At 41.2% G+C, this 18760-nt stretch overlaps 1 protein-coding gene and 1 long non-coding RNA gene across 2 annotated transcripts; one reads left to right on the top strand and one right to left on the bottom strand.

The window, feature by feature from the left end:
* Positions 1-575: 575 nt before the first annotated feature.
* Positions 576-16574, bottom strand: SERINC1 (serine incorporator 1). Its single transcript, XM_066179317.1, has 10 exons — positions 16453-16574; positions 10814-10975; positions 9108-9301; positions 6252-6331; positions 5923-6060; positions 4746-4915; positions 4556-4646; positions 3957-4098; positions 3624-3854; positions 576-2170 (listed from the first exon to the last, which is right to left on the bottom strand). Exons 1-10 carry the CDS (start codon positions 16489-16491, stop codon positions 2032-2034), a joined length of 1386 nt encoding a protein of 461 aa, XP_066035414.1. The 5' UTR covers positions 16492-16574; the 3' UTR covers positions 576-2031.
* LOC136287018 (uncharacterized) lies at positions 15435-18363 on the top strand. Its single transcript, XR_010720051.1, has 2 exons — positions 15435-15520; positions 15722-18363. It is a non-coding gene; the product is annotated as an uncharacterized lncRNA (long non-coding RNA).
* Positions 18364-18760: the final 397 nt, after the last annotated feature.

The raw sequence follows: 18760 nt of genomic DNA, 5'->3' as shown, positions 1-18760 counted from the left end.
AAATAAAGATGACTCCCATGAGCCTTGGCCCCCAGAGGAAGTGGAATTGATACCTAAAAACTAAAACAAGCGAGCCGTTGTCCAGATTGGACTCCAAACTACATCAGTGAGCAGGGAAAAGCATCGGGCTACCTGCCGGGGCTTCGTGTCTGGTCACCATAACTTGAAAGTACCCTCTCTGCAGGACTAGCCTTATGCTTTCCAACGAGCCACTGTTTTCCTAGGGATTCTCGCGAGAACACAAGCCCCAGCTCTGCTCAGCGGTAAAGCTGAACCCCTCCTCCCCTGCGTTATCTATCGAGAGTGGCGGCGGTGTCCGCAACCCTTTGGGCACGCACGAGAGCTGATCTTAATAAAGGCATTGAAAAGGAGCTGGTCTCCTTGTCCATTCATTTCAGTGTCCAGGCGATTTACCCAAATTTAAACAGGTGCAATCCAGTGAGGTCGCAGCAGCTGATGAAGCAGGAATGCAATTACAGGTGCAAGGCATGTGTAGTGTTTGCTGGGACACGGCTGCCAAGGGCACAGAACTGTCAGAGGACTTCATCGCCAGAAGCAGCATGAGACAGCAAGAGTCATGGGACATCTTCATCCAAATTTATTTATTAATAAGGTAACAACATATTCCAAATTATTACAAGCCTTTACTAATCTTTCCATTACTGTCTCAAGTTTGACTTGGCATGTCAGACTTTTGCAGTAAATGTCAGTGTTCAGAATTAAAAGCTTAGAGAATAGCAACAGGAAGTCACAGTTACAAACACCATGGAAAGAGATGAGCATGACATCTACTGCAGGCTCCAGGGTCACTCCCAGTCAGGCTGCTCTAGGTTCAAGTTGTAGCAAGTAACAGAGAAATTATGCAGCTTACGTACTTCAGTTACAAAGCAGCAAGCACAAAAGCATTTTAAGATTTTGTAACTGCACAGGAACTATGCCTGGATTTAAACTTTCTAGGCTCAAGTCCATCTCTGGCAATGAACAACAAGCAAAATACCTAATACAGTAAAAGATCTGAAGATTCAGAGCCCCAAATATTTAAACCCTTCAGTTGAAGCCTCAGTGAATGCAAACCTCCCCTTTAGTAGTTGTAATTTCAGTGCTCCTTTTTCTCCACTTTTTTTTTTCCAATCACAATACTCAACTTCCTCCAAAGGGCTTACACAGCTTTCACCACTCGGCTCCTTGCAAACTCCATGATTGTAGCTTAGCCAAGAAGAAAGTGGCACACAAAACAGCAATAAATTACAGCACAGCTATGCCATTTAAACTACTTAAAAAAACAATAATAATAATATGTAGATGCACATTGTAAACAGGTGCCTTAAAAACATGCTTCTGAGCATCTGATACTAGGATATTTCTCCCCAGGGGTGCCTGTCCTCCAGTGTGTAATGGAACACACTGGACTGGCTCCTTTGCAGCTCCAGGTGCAAGTTTCCCCCTCTTATACCTGTGCTGGAGGTACTGCTGCCCTCGGCATGGGGAACGTCAGGCTGTTAGTGCCAAACGGCATGGGGAAGGTCAGGTTGTTAGTGCCAAAGTGCTGCAAGATGTGCAGTGAACCCCAACATGCTTCACTTTTGAGTCTAACAACACTTATTCAAGGCTTACTTTGGAATCAAGGCAACAGGGATCATCAAAGGCAGCCCCTCCTTTACTTGCAAAGCCTGACCTAACACTGTTCAGTTACCCTAATTAACACTTGTACTTTTTTTCCTAAAACCATTTAATGCAATTGAGGGGAAAAAATCATACTTCCAAAAGCTCTTGATCTTACATCTCGTGCTCCCAAAGCACTCAAACTAGGAGTAATCCTATGAAAACCATCATTACAGCAATTACCATCGAGCTCAGCTAGAAAAAGTCGTTTCATGAAATGACAAGACGTGATTCAAGGTAATCATGCAGGATAAAGCAGGGAATTCTACCTGAACAGCACACGCGCACACACACACACACACACGTATTTACACCCCACCATTACCCAGAATACTGCTTGTTTCAGGCGCTAACACAGAGCAGCGGAGCTCAGTCAAAGTCGCGGTTGGTGAGAACCAGCGGAGCCACCAGAGTCCACACGTACAGCACGATGCCAATCCAGCTGGAAGAGATCTTCACCCACACTGAGGGCCACTTGCTGGTCATTGTCTCGTAAGAAGAATCAGGACTGTGAAAAGGAAAGAAAAAGGATAATCTGTAATTTTTTTTTCAATACTTGTGTTCTAAGCCACCCTTCAGCACTGTTTTCACAGGAGATCATTTTCAATTCACACCTCAAAGGACCCTTCTTCCAGGCAGTTCACACCAGTCTGTACAAGACCAGCACTGGCAAGTTGGTGTCACAGGAGGTGGAAAAACAAAGCAGCACAAAAAAATACTCAGTATGAGAAGCTGCCAAGAAGCAGAAATAATTACAAGGAATCTCTAACAAATCTGCAGAAAGGCAATAAATGGGTAGCACTTAAGAGATACAAAGAATGTGTTTTGCCTTGCCAAAGGACACTACCTAGAGAAATTAATCATCTTGATTGTCATTGACCCAAGTAGGGCCACAAATCAAATCCACAGCAGAACTATTTATGAAGAGTTATTCCTGAAGGAAGTACCTTTTAGTGTTGCTTTTTTGACAGAAATTGTTCTTTGCCAAGTAACTAGAGACCTTAGTTTGTATTTCTTAATTCTGAAGAACATCTGATCAAGCTGTTAGCAACACTTCACGCACAGGAGAACTATTTTATTGTCAAGATATTTTCAAGGAGCAGACAACACAATTTATTTCCACCATTCTAGTCCAGCTCCACTGTTCCAGTGGGGACACCTAAATCCAGCTGCCCCAGATGGCTTTGGAGTACCTCCAAGAATGGAAACTCCACGACTTCCCCTGGCAACCTGTGCCAGTGCTCAGTCACCTTAGCAATGGAAAAGTGTTTCCTGATGTTCAGGGGGAATCACCTGTGTTGGTGCCCTATGCCTCTGGCCATGTCACAGGGCACCAGTGAGAAGTCCTGGCTCCATCCTCTTCACACACCTGCTTCAGGTGTTTATATACATTGGTGAGACATCCCTTGGACCTTATCTTCTCCAAGCTGGACAGTACCGGCTCTCTCACCTTCTCCTTATACCACAGATTCCCCAGTCCCTTCATCATCTTTGTGGCCCTTTGCTGGACTCTCTCCAGTATGTCCGTGTCTCTCTTGTACTGGGAAGCCCCAGAACTGGAGGAGTCACTAGTGCTGAGGAGATGGGAAGAAACACCACTCCCTTGACCTGTTGATATAACATGTCCTTTTTCTAGCTCTCTGTACCAGACACAGGCCTAGTGTTTACTGATTTTTAATTGTTAAGTAACTTAAGACTTTATCGTGTTCCCTTCAGCAGGATGTGTTTCAGCAGTTCAGTGAATGACAAGAATCATCCTAGAAAATGTGACAGGCACTTGTGAACAAAGTTGGCTACAGTTTTCAAATACAGTTCCCTAAATGTAACTGAAACAGAGGGAAAACTGAGAGGGCCCAATCAAGACCCAGAATCCAGAGCATGCAACTTGTGCCTCCTTGCCCAGCAAGAGATGGCATCGTGTATCTCCATTATCAGCACAACATCTAATCAAATGTAATTACCTGTACCAGTTGGTAAGTGTCATCATGATATACAGTGATGCCAGGAAAAGCATGAAGTGGAAGAAGGAGTAACTGTAAGTAACTCCATCCCTCTCATTATCGATAGCTCGGTGAACATCATCTCCATCATCAAGGGAGCCATCACTCCTGGGCATTCCATCCTCTATCAGTGTTGATTCATCACTGGTCAGCATCAGCTTGTTAACTTGGCTGTTATTGGATGTCCGGATGCTGGATTTTCCAAGAAAGGTACAGTTACTCAAAGAAGTACCATTTAGTACCCAACAGAAAGAAGTGATACAAAATAATGTATTTTTTAAAAAGGAATCTTACCTTGAATAAAGAACACACAGCAAAAACAAAACCAGTCCTACAATTCCTTGTGCATCCCACCACTGCACTACCTGACCTTGGGTTGGAATGGTGGTGCTGTTGTAACCAATGATGCTCAGCAGACTGGGGTTACAGCGCCTGTCTGTGAGGGAAACTGCATTAGAACTTACATAAAACAAGAACAGGACAAATATTTAACAGCACATTTCCATGCTGAATGCACAGAAATAGAAAGGAACTTTGTGACTGTCACGGTCTTGAAGTAAAATCTGAGTCTAATTTTAGCTTACTGAATCTCTCTAGATTGAGAAATGACAGTATATATGGCATAAATATCTGTCTCTTGGAGTAGATAAAAGGATCCTGAACTTATGTAAGATATGCATCAACTGCTTTACTATTCCATCTCACATAATTAGATGCAACAAAACAAAAATTTCTGTACAATAAACTTCAGAAATTCTACTGCTAGAAAAGAAGTTTGACAAACATACTCTATAGATGGGGTACCCCAGTCACCCCAGAACTGGAAAACAATGCCAGTGCAATTGATTGCTGAACAGGTTACCCAAAAAGCTCTAGACTGCTGCTACACTTACCTGGCTCATTGGTCATGGCTGACCAAGTCAAATACATTGTGTAAATTGTGATCACCGAAGACTGCAGCAAACCAGACCTTGGCTGAGATTCCTACAACAGGAGTCACAAAACAGGAAGGGTTAGGCAACCAAAAGCTGCAGGCATGATTCTATTGTGATAACACAGGAGGCAACAGAATGAAAATTGTACCTGAATCCTTGGCAGAATTGACATTACAGAAGCACCAATGCACAGGAGCATATTAACACTGATGAATGTCTTGTTTTCAGAACAACCTTCTGGATGAGTGTAATAAACATAAAACAAGACAATAGCTACTAGAGACAGCAGATAGTTGACAGCTGTAGCTGAGAGAAGAGCTGTGAAGAAACAAAACCATAGTTAAACTGGTTAATAACAAAGACTACTATGAATTGGAATAATACTGCAGAGAGCAAGGAGGATAACAGAACACAGCTGTACAGCACACACTCTGGTTAACCGCTTAAAAAATAAACTGAAAAAATCCCTCTCCAACAGAGGCTAAAAAAAAAATCTCATTTCTAAATTACACCTTAATAAAAACACTAAACAGAACAGTGGACACGGAATGAAGACAGGCCATGCTGTCTTTTGAAACACCTAAATTATCACACCTGAAACACTTTATTAAAATATCATTTCTCCAATGAGATGACCTGTACTGTCCTCCACTACCCTGGCCTTTCACTCAGCATATACCTTCAAAGAATGACTGACTGGCAACCAGAAAAAAAAATTATTTGAGATGATTCTACTCAACATGACACACTAACAGGTTACTTTGTTTTTAATCAGCACTAAAGGGATGGCAAAACCTGTGGCTGAAAAACAACAACAACAATAACAACAAGCTGCAGTTGCCACTTCTCTAATATGATGCACACAAAGCTCCACGAGGAAGAACTTCTTTATTTTGTGTGTGACTGCACCCTGGAATAGATTGCCCAGAGAGGTTGTAGAGTCTCCCTCACTGGAGATACTTAAGAACCATCTGAACACAATCCTGTGCCATGTGCTCTGGGATGACCCTGCTTGAGCTGGGAGGCTGGAGCAGATGAGCTGCTCTGGCCCCTTCCAACCTCTCCCATTCTGTGAAACTCATGCCCTGCTCCCAGGGAATAGATCTTATTACTCAGAAGCTGCTGCACCTCTCCCTGCTTCCCCTTATTTAACTTGAAAACAGAAGGACATCAATGGAGATGAACTACACATCTGAGAAAATGATACTTATGTATGATGCAGCCCTTTCTGCACTGGTAAAATGAACTGTTCAGTGACTAACTTATTTAACACAGTGCACATTAAATGAAATTTAAAACTTGATTATAGTACAGTCCCTCCTTACCTGCATACCAGCATCTTGAGTTTCCTTCCTCCATTTTTTCAACCCAAGATTCATTCCAGGAATGGGCAAAGTCAATAAGCAAGACCAGCTGAATAAGAATAAAGCAGAATGCACCAGCCATACCTACATAAAACCACACTAGGAGAGAAGTAAAACAAAACCAGTTAAGAACCATAGGTGATTTACCCCCCCATCTTAGTGTCCCTGAACACCGAAAAACACTTCAGTTACACAGCTACAATTAAAACTGTATGACATCAGCATGCACTTATTTTTTAAAAACTACAAATGATTGCACCATGACACAGAGGAAGACAATATTCCCTCACCAGTTGTAAATGGTCCCTCTGGTATGAAGAAAGCTCCAACACTAATTGCAAGTGCCGTTGCAAACTTAAAGAACCAGAATCTAAAGGGAAATAAAAAAATAAGGCAACTGTGAAGTCTGGTCTAACTCGCACATAAAATACACATCTTAAGAGTTGGTGTTTTTTTTAATTTGCTCATTCTGAACTTGTCTCATTTGAAGCAGGATAAAAATTTTATCTGCCCAAAATTTCTGTTCTCCAAAAAATTATGCTTAAACTGTACTAGACTGACACAGCGTTTGACATGTTTCCCGGAGGTATCTTCTTACTCATGAATTACAAATTAGGCCAATTGTGAGCGGTTTTTTTTTCTTCCTAAGAACGCTTTAAACCACAGCAGCGAGATTACTGAATTATCTGCATATCAGAAAAAGAGGTTAAAAAACCCCTTCCTGCTTTTAATATCAAAGATCTGACTGGCGCCTACAATGACATAAAATATTACGCTGGAGCTTCCTACCAGTCTTGCTTCACTTCCTACATGATACAAAATATGGTGGGACATTCTTCCCACCCAACTTCAGATTCTTCAGGCCTACAGCTGATGAAGATTTATCGCAAAAACAAAATCAAATTATTTATCCTGCACAGAAAAGACACAATCAAGTTCTAAGTCCCTGTTTCAGTGCAGTGTCATTGGAATTTTTCTTCCAGTAAAGGATATGCATTCACAGACCATCAAAACAGATGAGATGTTTCCAGAAAGCATACAGGGGAGCATCCCTCACCAAAGACAGACCAAACTCACCACAAACACTAACTGTATAAATATACCCTGCATAGGGAACTGTTATGCCAACATAACTGTGAGAAGTTGAAGACTACTTTTTTCTGATTTCAGTGAAAGGCAGCTCCAAAAACAGGCATGATGCCATCTACATGCACTTCAAAACTGAATATAACAGCACAAAGATATGTACCACACCCCCACAATGTCAAACACTTGTCAATTTTTCAAGTTTTCTATCCCTTCCCATTTCTTCCCATACTGTGAACAAGTTTAATCTCTCTTGCTGGCAGTTACAATCAAGTGATGGAGACCAGAAGAACAAGTGCCAGTTGTGTGGAGAGGAACTATGTGAGATGACGGAAGTGTAGAATACAAAAGAAAATGGACTAATTCCCTGGGATACAGAGAATTTACTAAATCCAGTCTGAAAGCTGAATTAAGCTGTAACATTTACAATACAATACAAACCCAACTAAAACTAGTTTTAGAACCCACTTTTTAAAATCAATGTCGTTCTCAATTATAGAACTAAGAATGCGTTCAAGTTTGTATATATTTAATCTCTAATTCTAGACTTTTTTAAAGAAATCTTAATGCTCTACCACATACGACAACTGAAAACAACAGTCATCTGAAATAACACCTAAAGCTGCTGTGCATTCTCTACAGGCCAGCAACTATCTCATAGATACATTTTAACTGTTTTTTTTCTATTGTCATCATAAACCTGAGACAAGAAACCACTCTGACACTAAAAAAGCAGAGAAGGTGAACATTGGCACTAGATCATATTACTGAGCTTAACCTGCATTCAAGCATGAAAAAGTTAGTACACATTTAAGTAAAAACCTAGTATTCTGAGCATTTCAAATCACTAACAAAAGGATTACATCTCAAAATATTACTGAACATACACACAATTTCAAAAATCAAAAGCCATAAAGCAATTAGTTATTACAGAAGCGCTGAAAGTAATGTTTTACCAGCAACAGTTAAATAACATAATTTTTTTCCTTTTATCCTAGTGCTTATGTTAGATTGGCTAAGAAGAGCAAACTGCCATGGGTTGCATAAACAGTACCTAAATTTGGAGAGTACAACTCCAAATAAGGTTATCATGAAGATGCCAAATACTTAAGAACAATTTTAGGGAAAAAACATCCCACATCATGTAAAATCACCATGTGCCTTCTTCTGGAGAAAAAAAAAACCAAAAAAAACAGAGCTGATACAGAATGTAGCTGAACCTCTTTCTTCTTTCTTGCAACTAGCATGGTCTGAACAAAGCAGGGTGAAGGGAAAGGTTGAACTGAGTTACTGCTGCTAACACATCTTAACACTGTACTCTTTTTCTTTAGACCAAAAAAACCCAAAAGTAAACAAAGCAATATTCTGCTCAGTCCTAATTATTTTCCCCTACAGAAATAATTTGAAGCTTTTTCTCATTTTATGCTAGACATGTTTAATCGTACTATACTGAATATAAAATAAAATTTTATGACTCAGATGTTCATAGCTTCTGTTAAATACAGTCACCTTGAACAAGCAGTAGTCTAAGCAATCACGGTAACCACCACGATTAGGCACCATAAAAGGTTTTAGGCTTTTTAGCATCATCCCCTCTTACAGATATTAACATCTCCTTGGTTCAAGGAGCTTGTCTGCTACATTACACATAGGCAGAGCCTGGATGAAAACTACTACTTGTGTCAACACACAAGCTGAAATTCCACTATATTCTTCCATCTGATAATCCTAACTAAAATAAAATACAAAAGAAAATCTACTGGAAAGCTCAGAAACTAGATATATAAATCATTTCTTTTTGTGGAGGGGCAACTGAAAAGATAGCAGAAGGAGAAAAGATCCATTTTATACATCTATACAGATATATATGTGTAACTGCTATAACCTTTAAAAGAAAACTGTCCAGAAAAGAACAAAAATTCTTACAAATTTCCAAGCTAAGAGGAATATAATTCTCAGAGAACAGATGAGGCTCTTCAATCTTTTAATTTCCTGAAAAAAATCTCTGTGGAATGAAACAAAAATTCATCACTAACTCAGCACTCATTCCTGCATCTTACCCATTGTGCACTGCTGCTCTGGGGTCGTTGCTGCTCTTCACTTTGATCATCAGCAGGGAGAAGAGAAGGAAGAACATGGCCATGCCAAAGCACACGCGGTACACGGCCTTGTAGCCAACCAGGACATCACAGTTCACATGGCCCTGCACACCAGGAATACTTGTTCCCAACCCTCCATCACAGAAGCCAGGAATCTGGGATAAATACAAGACACGTCAGTCAGCCATCTTTAAAAGACCTCCCAACAGTAAATGCATATTAATAAATTTCCAATACACAATTCATTAATATTGTAACATTATGTAACTACTAACACTGTTAGAAAATATGATATTGAAAGACTGCATCATTAGCTACACTCCAGCTAGAATATCAAACACATGCAAGGAAAAAAATAACTCTCCATAGGCAGAATAAAATAAAATAGATCTTTCCACAGAACAGTTTGGGTTGGAGGAGACCCCTAAAGCTCACCTAGACTAACCCCTCTGCCATGGGCAAGGACATCTTCAACTACATCAAGTTGCTTAAGGCCCCGTTCCACCTGACCTTGAATGTTTCCAGGAATGGGACAAGGATCTTATTAACAGGTTTTTTACGTTATTAGCAATTTCAGAACTTCCCAAAGAAATGCAGTTTTCCCTTGTTGATCTGAATCAAGAGATAATCAAAGATCTGGGAACTGGTAAATTTGACTTGACAGTTACCATCAGGCTTATGACATAGCTGGGAGGTGGTAGCCTGCTCACATCTGTTTAAAACAGACACAGCCTTTTCCAAAAAGGTACCATCACCATCAATTAGGTGTATCTGTAACTTCCATATGAAACAGCTGAGAACATTCTTTCCAGTCACTACCAGGACATGAGCAACATCTTTTAGAAGTCAAATCATACTCCAGAAGGGTGCAATTTTCTTTCCTAGGTGACTAACATGGCTCTCACTGAAACTCTAATGTGGTAACTATACCAACCTACAATACACATTTACAGATGAATCATTTGGGGGAAAAAAAAACATGAAAACCATGCCTCACCAAAGCTACTATCTAGTGAAAAAAACCCTGAAGACTGCAAAACAGAACAGAAATACATGCAACCCAAGTTCAGTGAGCCTGTAAGCTCTACTGTAACTCCCATTACCACTCTCCAATTTTATACTGCATCTTCATATAGCTAATAAACTGTTAAGATCCTACAGACACATCCTCATTCCCTGGGTGGAAAACATGCTACTATGATTAATATGAAAAATACGAAAAATATGGAAAATATTGTTGTTACACACTGTAGACTTTAAAACAGAATTTTAACTAGTACAGCATGACCAAACTAGAAGATATCTTAGAGTGTGGTTATTTTTTTTAATTGCAACCACAATAAAAATCAATTGAGTGCCATAAATACAAGCATCTCAATAATACTTAACTTGAAACTACACACACATTAAGTCAATGTGATGCAAATTTTTTTTTTCTGCTCTGAGCATTCAAAAAAGAGGCTTTACCTCAAAATAATGCTTCTCATCTATAGAGGGATCCTCCCCAAACTTCTTCATTTGACTTACAATCAAATTAATGGTGACTGTGAAGCACAGCAGGTAGCAAAATGACATAGTTCCAAATAAAATTTATGCTTTTCAATGTGTCAGTTATTATTATCTGTGACATTTGTTCCACCAAAAATGTTAGCAACAAATAACCTGACCTTCTTCAGCTGCTCCTCCATGCCTGGTATTAGCATCACACAGGCCACGCTGACGCCGAGCAGTAAGAAGAAGGCGTAAATCAGCCGAGTGATGGTGGAGTTGTTTCCGCTGGGGCAGCATCGGCAGAGCAGGCATGGGGCACTTCCACACAAGCATGGTATCTGACAGAAAGACAGAACATGAATTATTTAAAAAGCTCTGGATTACTAGATTTCAATACTTAATCAGGCTGTGCAGATCATCAGATTTTATGATGGAAAATGACTCATCCTGTGCATCCCACCACTGGTGGGGACTAAGTCACTGCAACACATTACAGAGACACCAAACATCAGCGCTCCCCAATGCGCCGCTGCACAGCAGAATTAGTGCTGTGCCTGAAGTAATCATTTCGCCATTCAGAAGAAATAAAGACTGGGTTCAGGCTCATCTGTTCTCTTGAATTTTATTTCATTTCAGCTAAATGACATGCAAGGATTGCTTTTGTTAGCAACTACATCCTCCCTTCCGCAGCTGCAGAAATTAAACAAACACATCACAGGAAAAAGATACAAGCACAACTGTCATGTAGGTACATCCTCAGCACCTGGCACAGTTGGGATACAATCCTTACTGGGGCCATAAATATTTCCAAAACACAAAAAACGTGTGATAGAGCCTAAATCTTAGGCTGCAAACTATTTAACATTAGCAGCTACTCACATATCACATAATGCTGTTAGTCTGCAAATTAACTTATGCAATGTAAAAGTTACAAACACTAAGAACAGAGCAAACATGCAGTACATGTGTTATTGATGTCAAATACCAACACCAAAAGTGGATGGAAACGCTGTACAGTTGTAATACTACAAGGAAAAAAAAAAAAAAAAAAAACCAAACAGGACAAAATTTACCTGTATTTAATTCTCACAGAGAAAATTGTGGGAAGAAAAAAAGGGAGCTATTTCACCAGGAAAGGGTTGGGAAGAAGGAACAATTCTCTGCCACTTGCTGAGTGACAATTTGGGAAGTAAATGGCAAGGTCCCACAAGTAAACACTAGCCAAAGGAGGAGAGGCACAATCGAAATGTGTGATCACTGCCCTTCTCTGAGCTACAACAACCATACTTTGTACCTTTGACACAAAACAGGGTTAAAACCCAGCTCTTCCCTCAGCACACATCCAGGGACACCACCATGGAACAAAAGCCACTGACTGCTGCTCATCACTGCATGAGACAGTCACATAAGGACAGGAGCAGTTACAAGGCCACATGAGCAGGACATGCCAATCACCCAGTATGACCCAGTGTGGCATGTGTCAGAAAGAGTTCTCAGCAGTTCAGTCACGTGACAACCAAAAATGCCAGCAGCCCCATGGGTTGCTGGGAAAAGCCAAAACACTCCCGGCAGCCTCCTGAGAAGCTCCCACAAAAAGACCAATTATCATTCTTACAGTTTCAATCAGACTCACACACCGGACCCACAAACGCCATCTTTTAAGTAACTTCCCTGTATTCTTTGTGCCATGTGTTCCTTCCCAAAGAGCCAAGAAAATTCACTCCACTACACTACAGAATCATCTCTGAATTAGCAAACTTCACTATTACATTTGTCCTGCTAAACCAGTGAAACTAGGCAGATTCTCATTATAAGTATTTCAGGATGTATATGTTATTACATTGCCCCTTTTTATCTTCTCCTCCACTCAGTATCCTTATAGCACAAACAATATGAAAGTGATGATTATAGAAGGTTTCACCTCAATATAATAAAGAAATTATTTAGACTGAGAGCAACCAGTCCCTGCAAAAACCTCCCCACGGCTATGGTAGTCTCCATCACTGGAGGTTTCCATGATGCAACTGGACAGGGTACCAGATCATCCCACTCAGGCCCTCTTTTTCATAGAAGATGAAGCAGGTGGACCTTTGGGGCTGCTCTACTACTGCAAGCAACTACACAAGGAGCATCTGTGCTTCATAAGCAGGAAACATATGGCAAATATCGTCTCTGAATGCACTACTGTCTTACACTATTTATTACACACACAAATAACCTTTCCAGTGAAAAATATCTGTTCTCTGTTCAAAAAATTACCTTCTAGAACTAATTCAGTCTGCATTAATATTTCTAAACATATTGTTGAATAAAAGGTTGAATTTGGCAGAATAGACTATATGACTAGGCTCATCTACTGCAGAAAAGGTGGGGGCAGGAGCACCTGTTAAAAAATTCCCTTCTGTAAAGAATCCCAGTGTTACATTGTTTGTGAAATACCTAAATAATTCAAGCCACTTGCTCCTTGTCTCAGGGGAAGCAGAAGCAGGAATGCTTCTTACAGACATGGGAGACAAGCAGTAGCTGAAATGAAGATTGTCTCCACCTCACTGGGAAACAATGTGCTTTAAGAGAGGCCATACATCTCACTGGGGTGTCTGAGCTCCAACACCAGCTTTTAAAATGTTTTGCCCCTAAACAGCTCATGCACATACATCTCTGAACAAGAGACACTTACTGATACATGACACTATTTATACAAGCCAGCTACTTACACAAGGAATCACATTACAGTCCAAGTCTCCCTTTCTTTGGCAAAAGGGAATAAAATACATACCATTCCAACAAAAGAGTATTCTACTATCAGCAAAATTACTTGTTACAGACTTCAAAAAGAACAGAAACCAAAGAACATTCAGCCCATGGAACCCAGCTTACCAGCAGGAGACAAGGTGAGTTTGTGCCACTTTCTTCCTAAATTTAAAGCACACCTCCCACAAGAATTTCAGTAGTACAAACAGCAAGATGGAGATCAAAGCTGAACTCCCCAGGTGTGACTCAGCTTAGTCACAGATGCAGACAAAAAGCTACTCTACAATTATTTTTTCACTTGCTTCCATAAGGAGGCTTAGACAAAAGTTAACTCAGACACAACTGAAAAAAAATCTATTGCCCTCCAGAAACCTTTTTACTTACCTAACAACTCATATCCCTTTATATTTTTGAGAAAAATAAGCAGCTCAATGGTGTTTACTAAGGCAAAATAAAAAAAGACAACCCACACACCTATTCTGGGAGCAGCCAGCTGGGCAGACAAGCTAATTCACGCCTGCTAAACTAGTCACTTCATTGCCCAGGGCAGTGGAAATTGCATGAGGAACACCTAACAAGATGTATACTGAAGGAGAGAGCAGGAGACAGAAAACCCCACAAAATCATGGAAGGTCAAACGTTACTGCCCCTGATGCACACAGAACAAGTTTTTAATATCAAACATAATCTTCCTACTGGAGTAATGACTACATGATTGGATACTGAATTAACTATTTGCAAAAACACTAAGCCCCTGATGGGCCTAGTCAGGGTTTAGCTACCTCATCCCTACTCTTAAGCTTAAAGACACTGAATTAATCAAGACCTTTGCCTTGACAGAGAATATTAAAGGAGCAAAACAGCAGCTCAGCCATTTCAGAGAACAACAGAGGCAAGACATAGCAGAGGGAAAACGGTGCTGCCTTATCAATCTAGGCTGTCAGGAGCAGAATACTTTTGATGAGATGGCTCTGCTCTTACGTACAGCTTTGGCCTCACCCCCATCTCCAACAGGCTCCCCCCTTGCTGCTAAAAATGCTAACCTGGAGCACTGATCAGCACACGGGAGGGCAAAGCAGTGACACCCACCAAGCACAGAAGACACAAGCAGGGGCCTTAATCAGAGGGCTCGGCCCAGCACAACGCACGGCCCTGCGGAGCAGCAACACCCATAGCAGCGACCTCGCAGGAAAAGCAGCTGACACGGCCAGGGCACGGCCCATACCGGCCCCACTGCACCTGGCTCAGCTGCTCCCTCACTCTGTGCCTCCTTCTCAGAGCCACAGACAGAGCCTGTACTGCCATACCCTTAGAGACCAGTGTGGACGGATTCCTACTTCTCAGAACTGCTGTATAGGCTTTAAGTGCTGATCAGCTGTGGTTTTAAATGTGGAAAGAAAATGAACGCTTTAAAGTCACCAGGGGAAAGAGAAAAACAATACCAACAAAAACTACCCACCCTGATTTGTTTGGGCACTTTAAAGGAAGGGACAGGGGTTAACTACTCACAGTAAGTCTGATTTATTTAAGATTGTGATCTCATGCAAATCATTTTATCTAACAGGCTATTAGCTGAATTTCTCTGTAGAGAAACAAACAATCAAGAGCAAGTAGGCAGGAGCTCTTCATACACTACAAACACCAACTAGATGTCAGAAAGGCTGTTTATGAACTTGAATACGCAGTGTATATTAACTCAAGTATTTAAATTAAAGCCTATAGTCACAATGTCATTATGGATTTGAAAATAATCAAAAATAATAATGTTAACTATATTCAGTTAGTAATTAAAGCCTAACTGGCTAAACCATTAAGCAGTATTTAAAATGTTACTAAGAGTGAAATGAATCCTGACAGTAATTTGTTAAAAGGATATCAGTGTTCTAGTGATTATTTATAGGCATATCAGCCTGGAAGTTAACTTAAGCAGATTCTCCAATCATTTTCTATGGTAATTTCATATAATTTTCACATGAGATTAAGGGATTATGGGTCATCTCTCTTAATTAAAGGTCACTCTGTATTAGAGGAGCCAAAACCTACACATTCAGATATCACAAAAACAGGAGTTTGGATAAATATGAGGTTTTGTTATATCACTAGATGTGTGTGTATGAATGCTTTAATAATAGGTAATTTAATTTAATTCATGTATGGTACAATGTTTCTAGTATGAAAAATTCAAATTTTCACAGTCCCACTGACATTCTTACAGCAAACATCTAAAAACTCACAAACCACTTGATTGTGTCAATACAGACATATCACTTATGGATAAAAAAAAGCAATGCCTCAGTTGAAGACTTCACCAACTTCTTTGCTTTCCTGCACAGTGCCAAGAGTTTAAATGCTATCTCAATCTGCTGTTTCCCATGAACAAAAATCACCTGACGGTGGTGACACATCACCACGGATTACAGTGCCGCGAGGAAAGGAGGGCTCGGCGAGACAAAGATGCTACAAAGGGTGGAGCTGCTCAAGACAAAGCCGTAAGAAAGAGGAATTAAATACAAATATCAGAATCGGGGAAACGTGCGGGTTTTGATTTTCCCGAAAGAAACGCCTGGAGTTCAAAGCATTTGATCAGACTCTTTACAGATTCGGGGAGAGGTGATTTCAGCGGACACCCTAACACCTCCCGCACAAGAAGGCGGATTAAGCAGCGCCCAGCAGCCCGACGGGCCTGCGCCAAGGACAAAGCTCCCCACAGCGCCGGCACAGGAACGGCTCTGACAGAACGCTGGGGACCCCGGGAGCAGCCCGAGAGAGGGGCGCCAGGCGGGGCGGGGAGAGAGCCCTGCCCGGCGGCGCGGGGGCCGCGGCCGGCTGGGGCGGACAGAGCCCGGCTGGGGCCGGGAAGGGGCCCGCAGCCTCCCCGTGCCGCAGGAGGAGGAGGAGAGAAGGCAGCGCCACCGCCGCCCTGAGTGACACAGGCGCGGGGAGGCGACGGGCGAGGCCCGGGTGGGGAGGGAAGGAGGAGGGGAAGCAGCGGCCGCCGGCACCGAGCCTGCGGCGGGCAGGGAGGGGCAGGGAGGGACCCCCGCGCCGCCCGCGTCCACCTTACCCAGCTCGCCATGGAGCAGAGGCCCAGGACGCTGCCCATGGTCGCCGGCGGGCTCGGGCTCCTCCAAGATGGAAGCGGCGGCCGCGGCTCCCGACGCCGTTGTTTACTGCTCCCAGCGGCGCTTCCGGCCGCTCTGACATCGCGGGCACGTCACTTCCAGCCGGGCGCTGCCTCCGCGGAGAAGGTGCTGAGATCGTGTGGAGTCTGGGTCGTGTGGGCTGGTCTCCGTGCTCTCTGCGAGCCTTCAAACTCAACGAGAGGGAAGGAGATCCGACATGGGGAACAGGCAGCAGCCGACAGTCAGGGACAGCCGGGAGCTAAAGCTTAACGCTTGTTAGTCGTAAGCTGTGGGTGTAGCAAATCAAGATGTAGTAAATCAAAATGTTTTATGTCAGTAAAACAGGTAGTCTGGGACATCTGGGAACTAACAGACTTTAAGGATGTACTAAGTCAAGGTGTCGATGCACGTCTATGGATAAGTTATTCACTCGGCAAAATACTTGATATCCATGTGTCCTATAGCTGAACTATGTCCATTATAATACTAAAAGTCACAGATAACGAAGACCCTATGTCAGGTGCGGACCTTCCCCTTTTGCGTGCATAGATGTTAGCTGGGGTTATGTAGCTTGTATGGAAACTCCTAACTAATCATAGCAGATGAACACAGCCCCAGAGAAGGAAAAAGGCTCACCAAAAAAAAAAAAAAAAAAAAAAAAAAAAAAAAAAAAAAAAAAAAAAAAATAGTCCTCAAAGAAAAAGTAGTACCTAAAAATCTTTTAAAAACAATCAACCAAGGAGCAGAAATTTAAATATATTAAGTATATGTTTAATAATATAGACATAATATATACTTACACATGTATTTATTTAAAAATATTTAATAATAGGTGTATTATAATACCAAGGATACGGTTTCAGCTGAAAAATACAACCCTTTCATTTGTAAAATGTCTTAAGATCGAAAGCTAGACACTTAAAGATACATAAAGAAATTGGATTTTTAAATAGTGTACTTAGCAGTACACATCATTTTACAAGTTAAGAACATTTTAGTCTCTTACTTTTTTCCCTTCTTACTAACATGCAAACATTACACTACTGCATGCTGGGCTCAGATTGGCTTTATTTATGGATGTTGCTAAATCTATCCTTTGTAATTGATTTTAAAGGCAATCCTATTTTCAAAATCAAAGATGAAAAGGCTAAGAAGGAATTTTTGCAGGCTGAAGTTTTAAGCCTGCAAGTGTCTAGTGATAAAAAAAGTGGGAACAGTTAATAAAATGGGTATAGCTATTTGTTTGAAAGGTAAGTACACAGGATTAGTGGACATGGAGGAATTTTGGAGTGCCTTTAGTTCAGCCAGTGGACCCACAAGAGTTATTCTTCATGTTCACTTTTGTTAGTGCACTAACTGAGCCTGTGAAGTGTGCTGTGCTCATCTTCCACATAACACCACCGCAGTAGCCAGAAGGTCCTGGAGGCACAGCATCAGCTCACAGCTAACATTGCAGCTTGCTCCGTGTGATGAATGCATAATGTCCATTGCCTATCCTTTGTGAAACCCTTAATCTTCTTCAAAGATGAGTTTTCATTAGCTACTGATTTTTTTTTCTGCTTCAGTATTCTCGCGATTTTCACAGTGTGCTCTTTTTTCTTACAAGAATTTCAGAGAGCCATGGTAGCCTATTTATCTCCATACCAACCTGATCTGTTTGGTTTATTTTTTTCCAGATTCTAAGTCCCATCATTGTTCTCTGACTTAGTCATTATTTCTGCTGTCTTATTTGGAGCGTCTACTGTGGAAAGATACTGAAGCATTATGTACACTTCACTGAACCAAGTCCTGCTCCTCCTTCACTGCACATCTTTTCTAAGAAATTGTAAAAGAGAAAAGATCTGCTATAGGAATTTCTCTTCTGGAATTTTATTACATTTTCAAGTCATACCGTTGCCTGGCAGCATTAAATTATATGATGAAATACCAATTTTACTTCATTTGAAGGGGGGTGGAATTCATCATACCCTGATATATGTCCCAAGTGGCTTCTCCAGTGTCATATCTTGCTTCCCTGTGACCCTTTTGAGCTTGTATGAATATGATGATCATAGTTGTCCATTATTTGACTAGCTCTCTGATTATTTCTTTTTAGAATATAACAGGACTCAAATAGCAAAAATAACTTTTTCTTTTCTTGTTTCTATTAGGGAGCTTCTTACTAAAATCTGCCTTTTTGTCAGCTGTTTATTGGAAATCGATAATTTTTCCAAACTAGAGACCACCTGTCAGTTTCATGGTCTGCACAAG

The sequence above is a fragment of the Chamaea fasciata genome, unplaced genomic scaffold (genome assembly GCF_029207755.1).
Source record: "Chamaea fasciata isolate MVZ Bird 193981 ecotype frontalis unplaced genomic scaffold, bChaFas1.0.hap1 SCAF_3, whole genome shotgun sequence".
Classification (NCBI taxonomy): domain Eukaryota; kingdom Metazoa; phylum Chordata; class Aves; order Passeriformes; family Sylviidae; genus Chamaea; species Chamaea fasciata.
Note: the sequence above shows the minus strand (reverse complement) of the source record. Positions and strands in the feature narration are given on the sequence as shown.

Bases quoted from the DNA above. Each gene is read 5' to 3' on its own strand.
- SERINC1 (XM_066179317.1), bottom strand. From the start codon at position 16,491: ATGGGCAGCGTCCTGGGCCTCTGCTCCATGGCGAGCTGG. The intron at 4,916-5,922 runs GTAAGGAGGGAC...GTTTCTTCACAG, and splicing joins CTCAAGATGCTGGTATGCAG to CTCTTCTCTCAGCTACAGCT. The intron at 4,647-4,745 runs GTACAATTTTCA...CTCCTGTTGTAG, and splicing joins CAATTCTGCCAAGGATTCAG to GAATCTCAGCCAAGGTCTGG.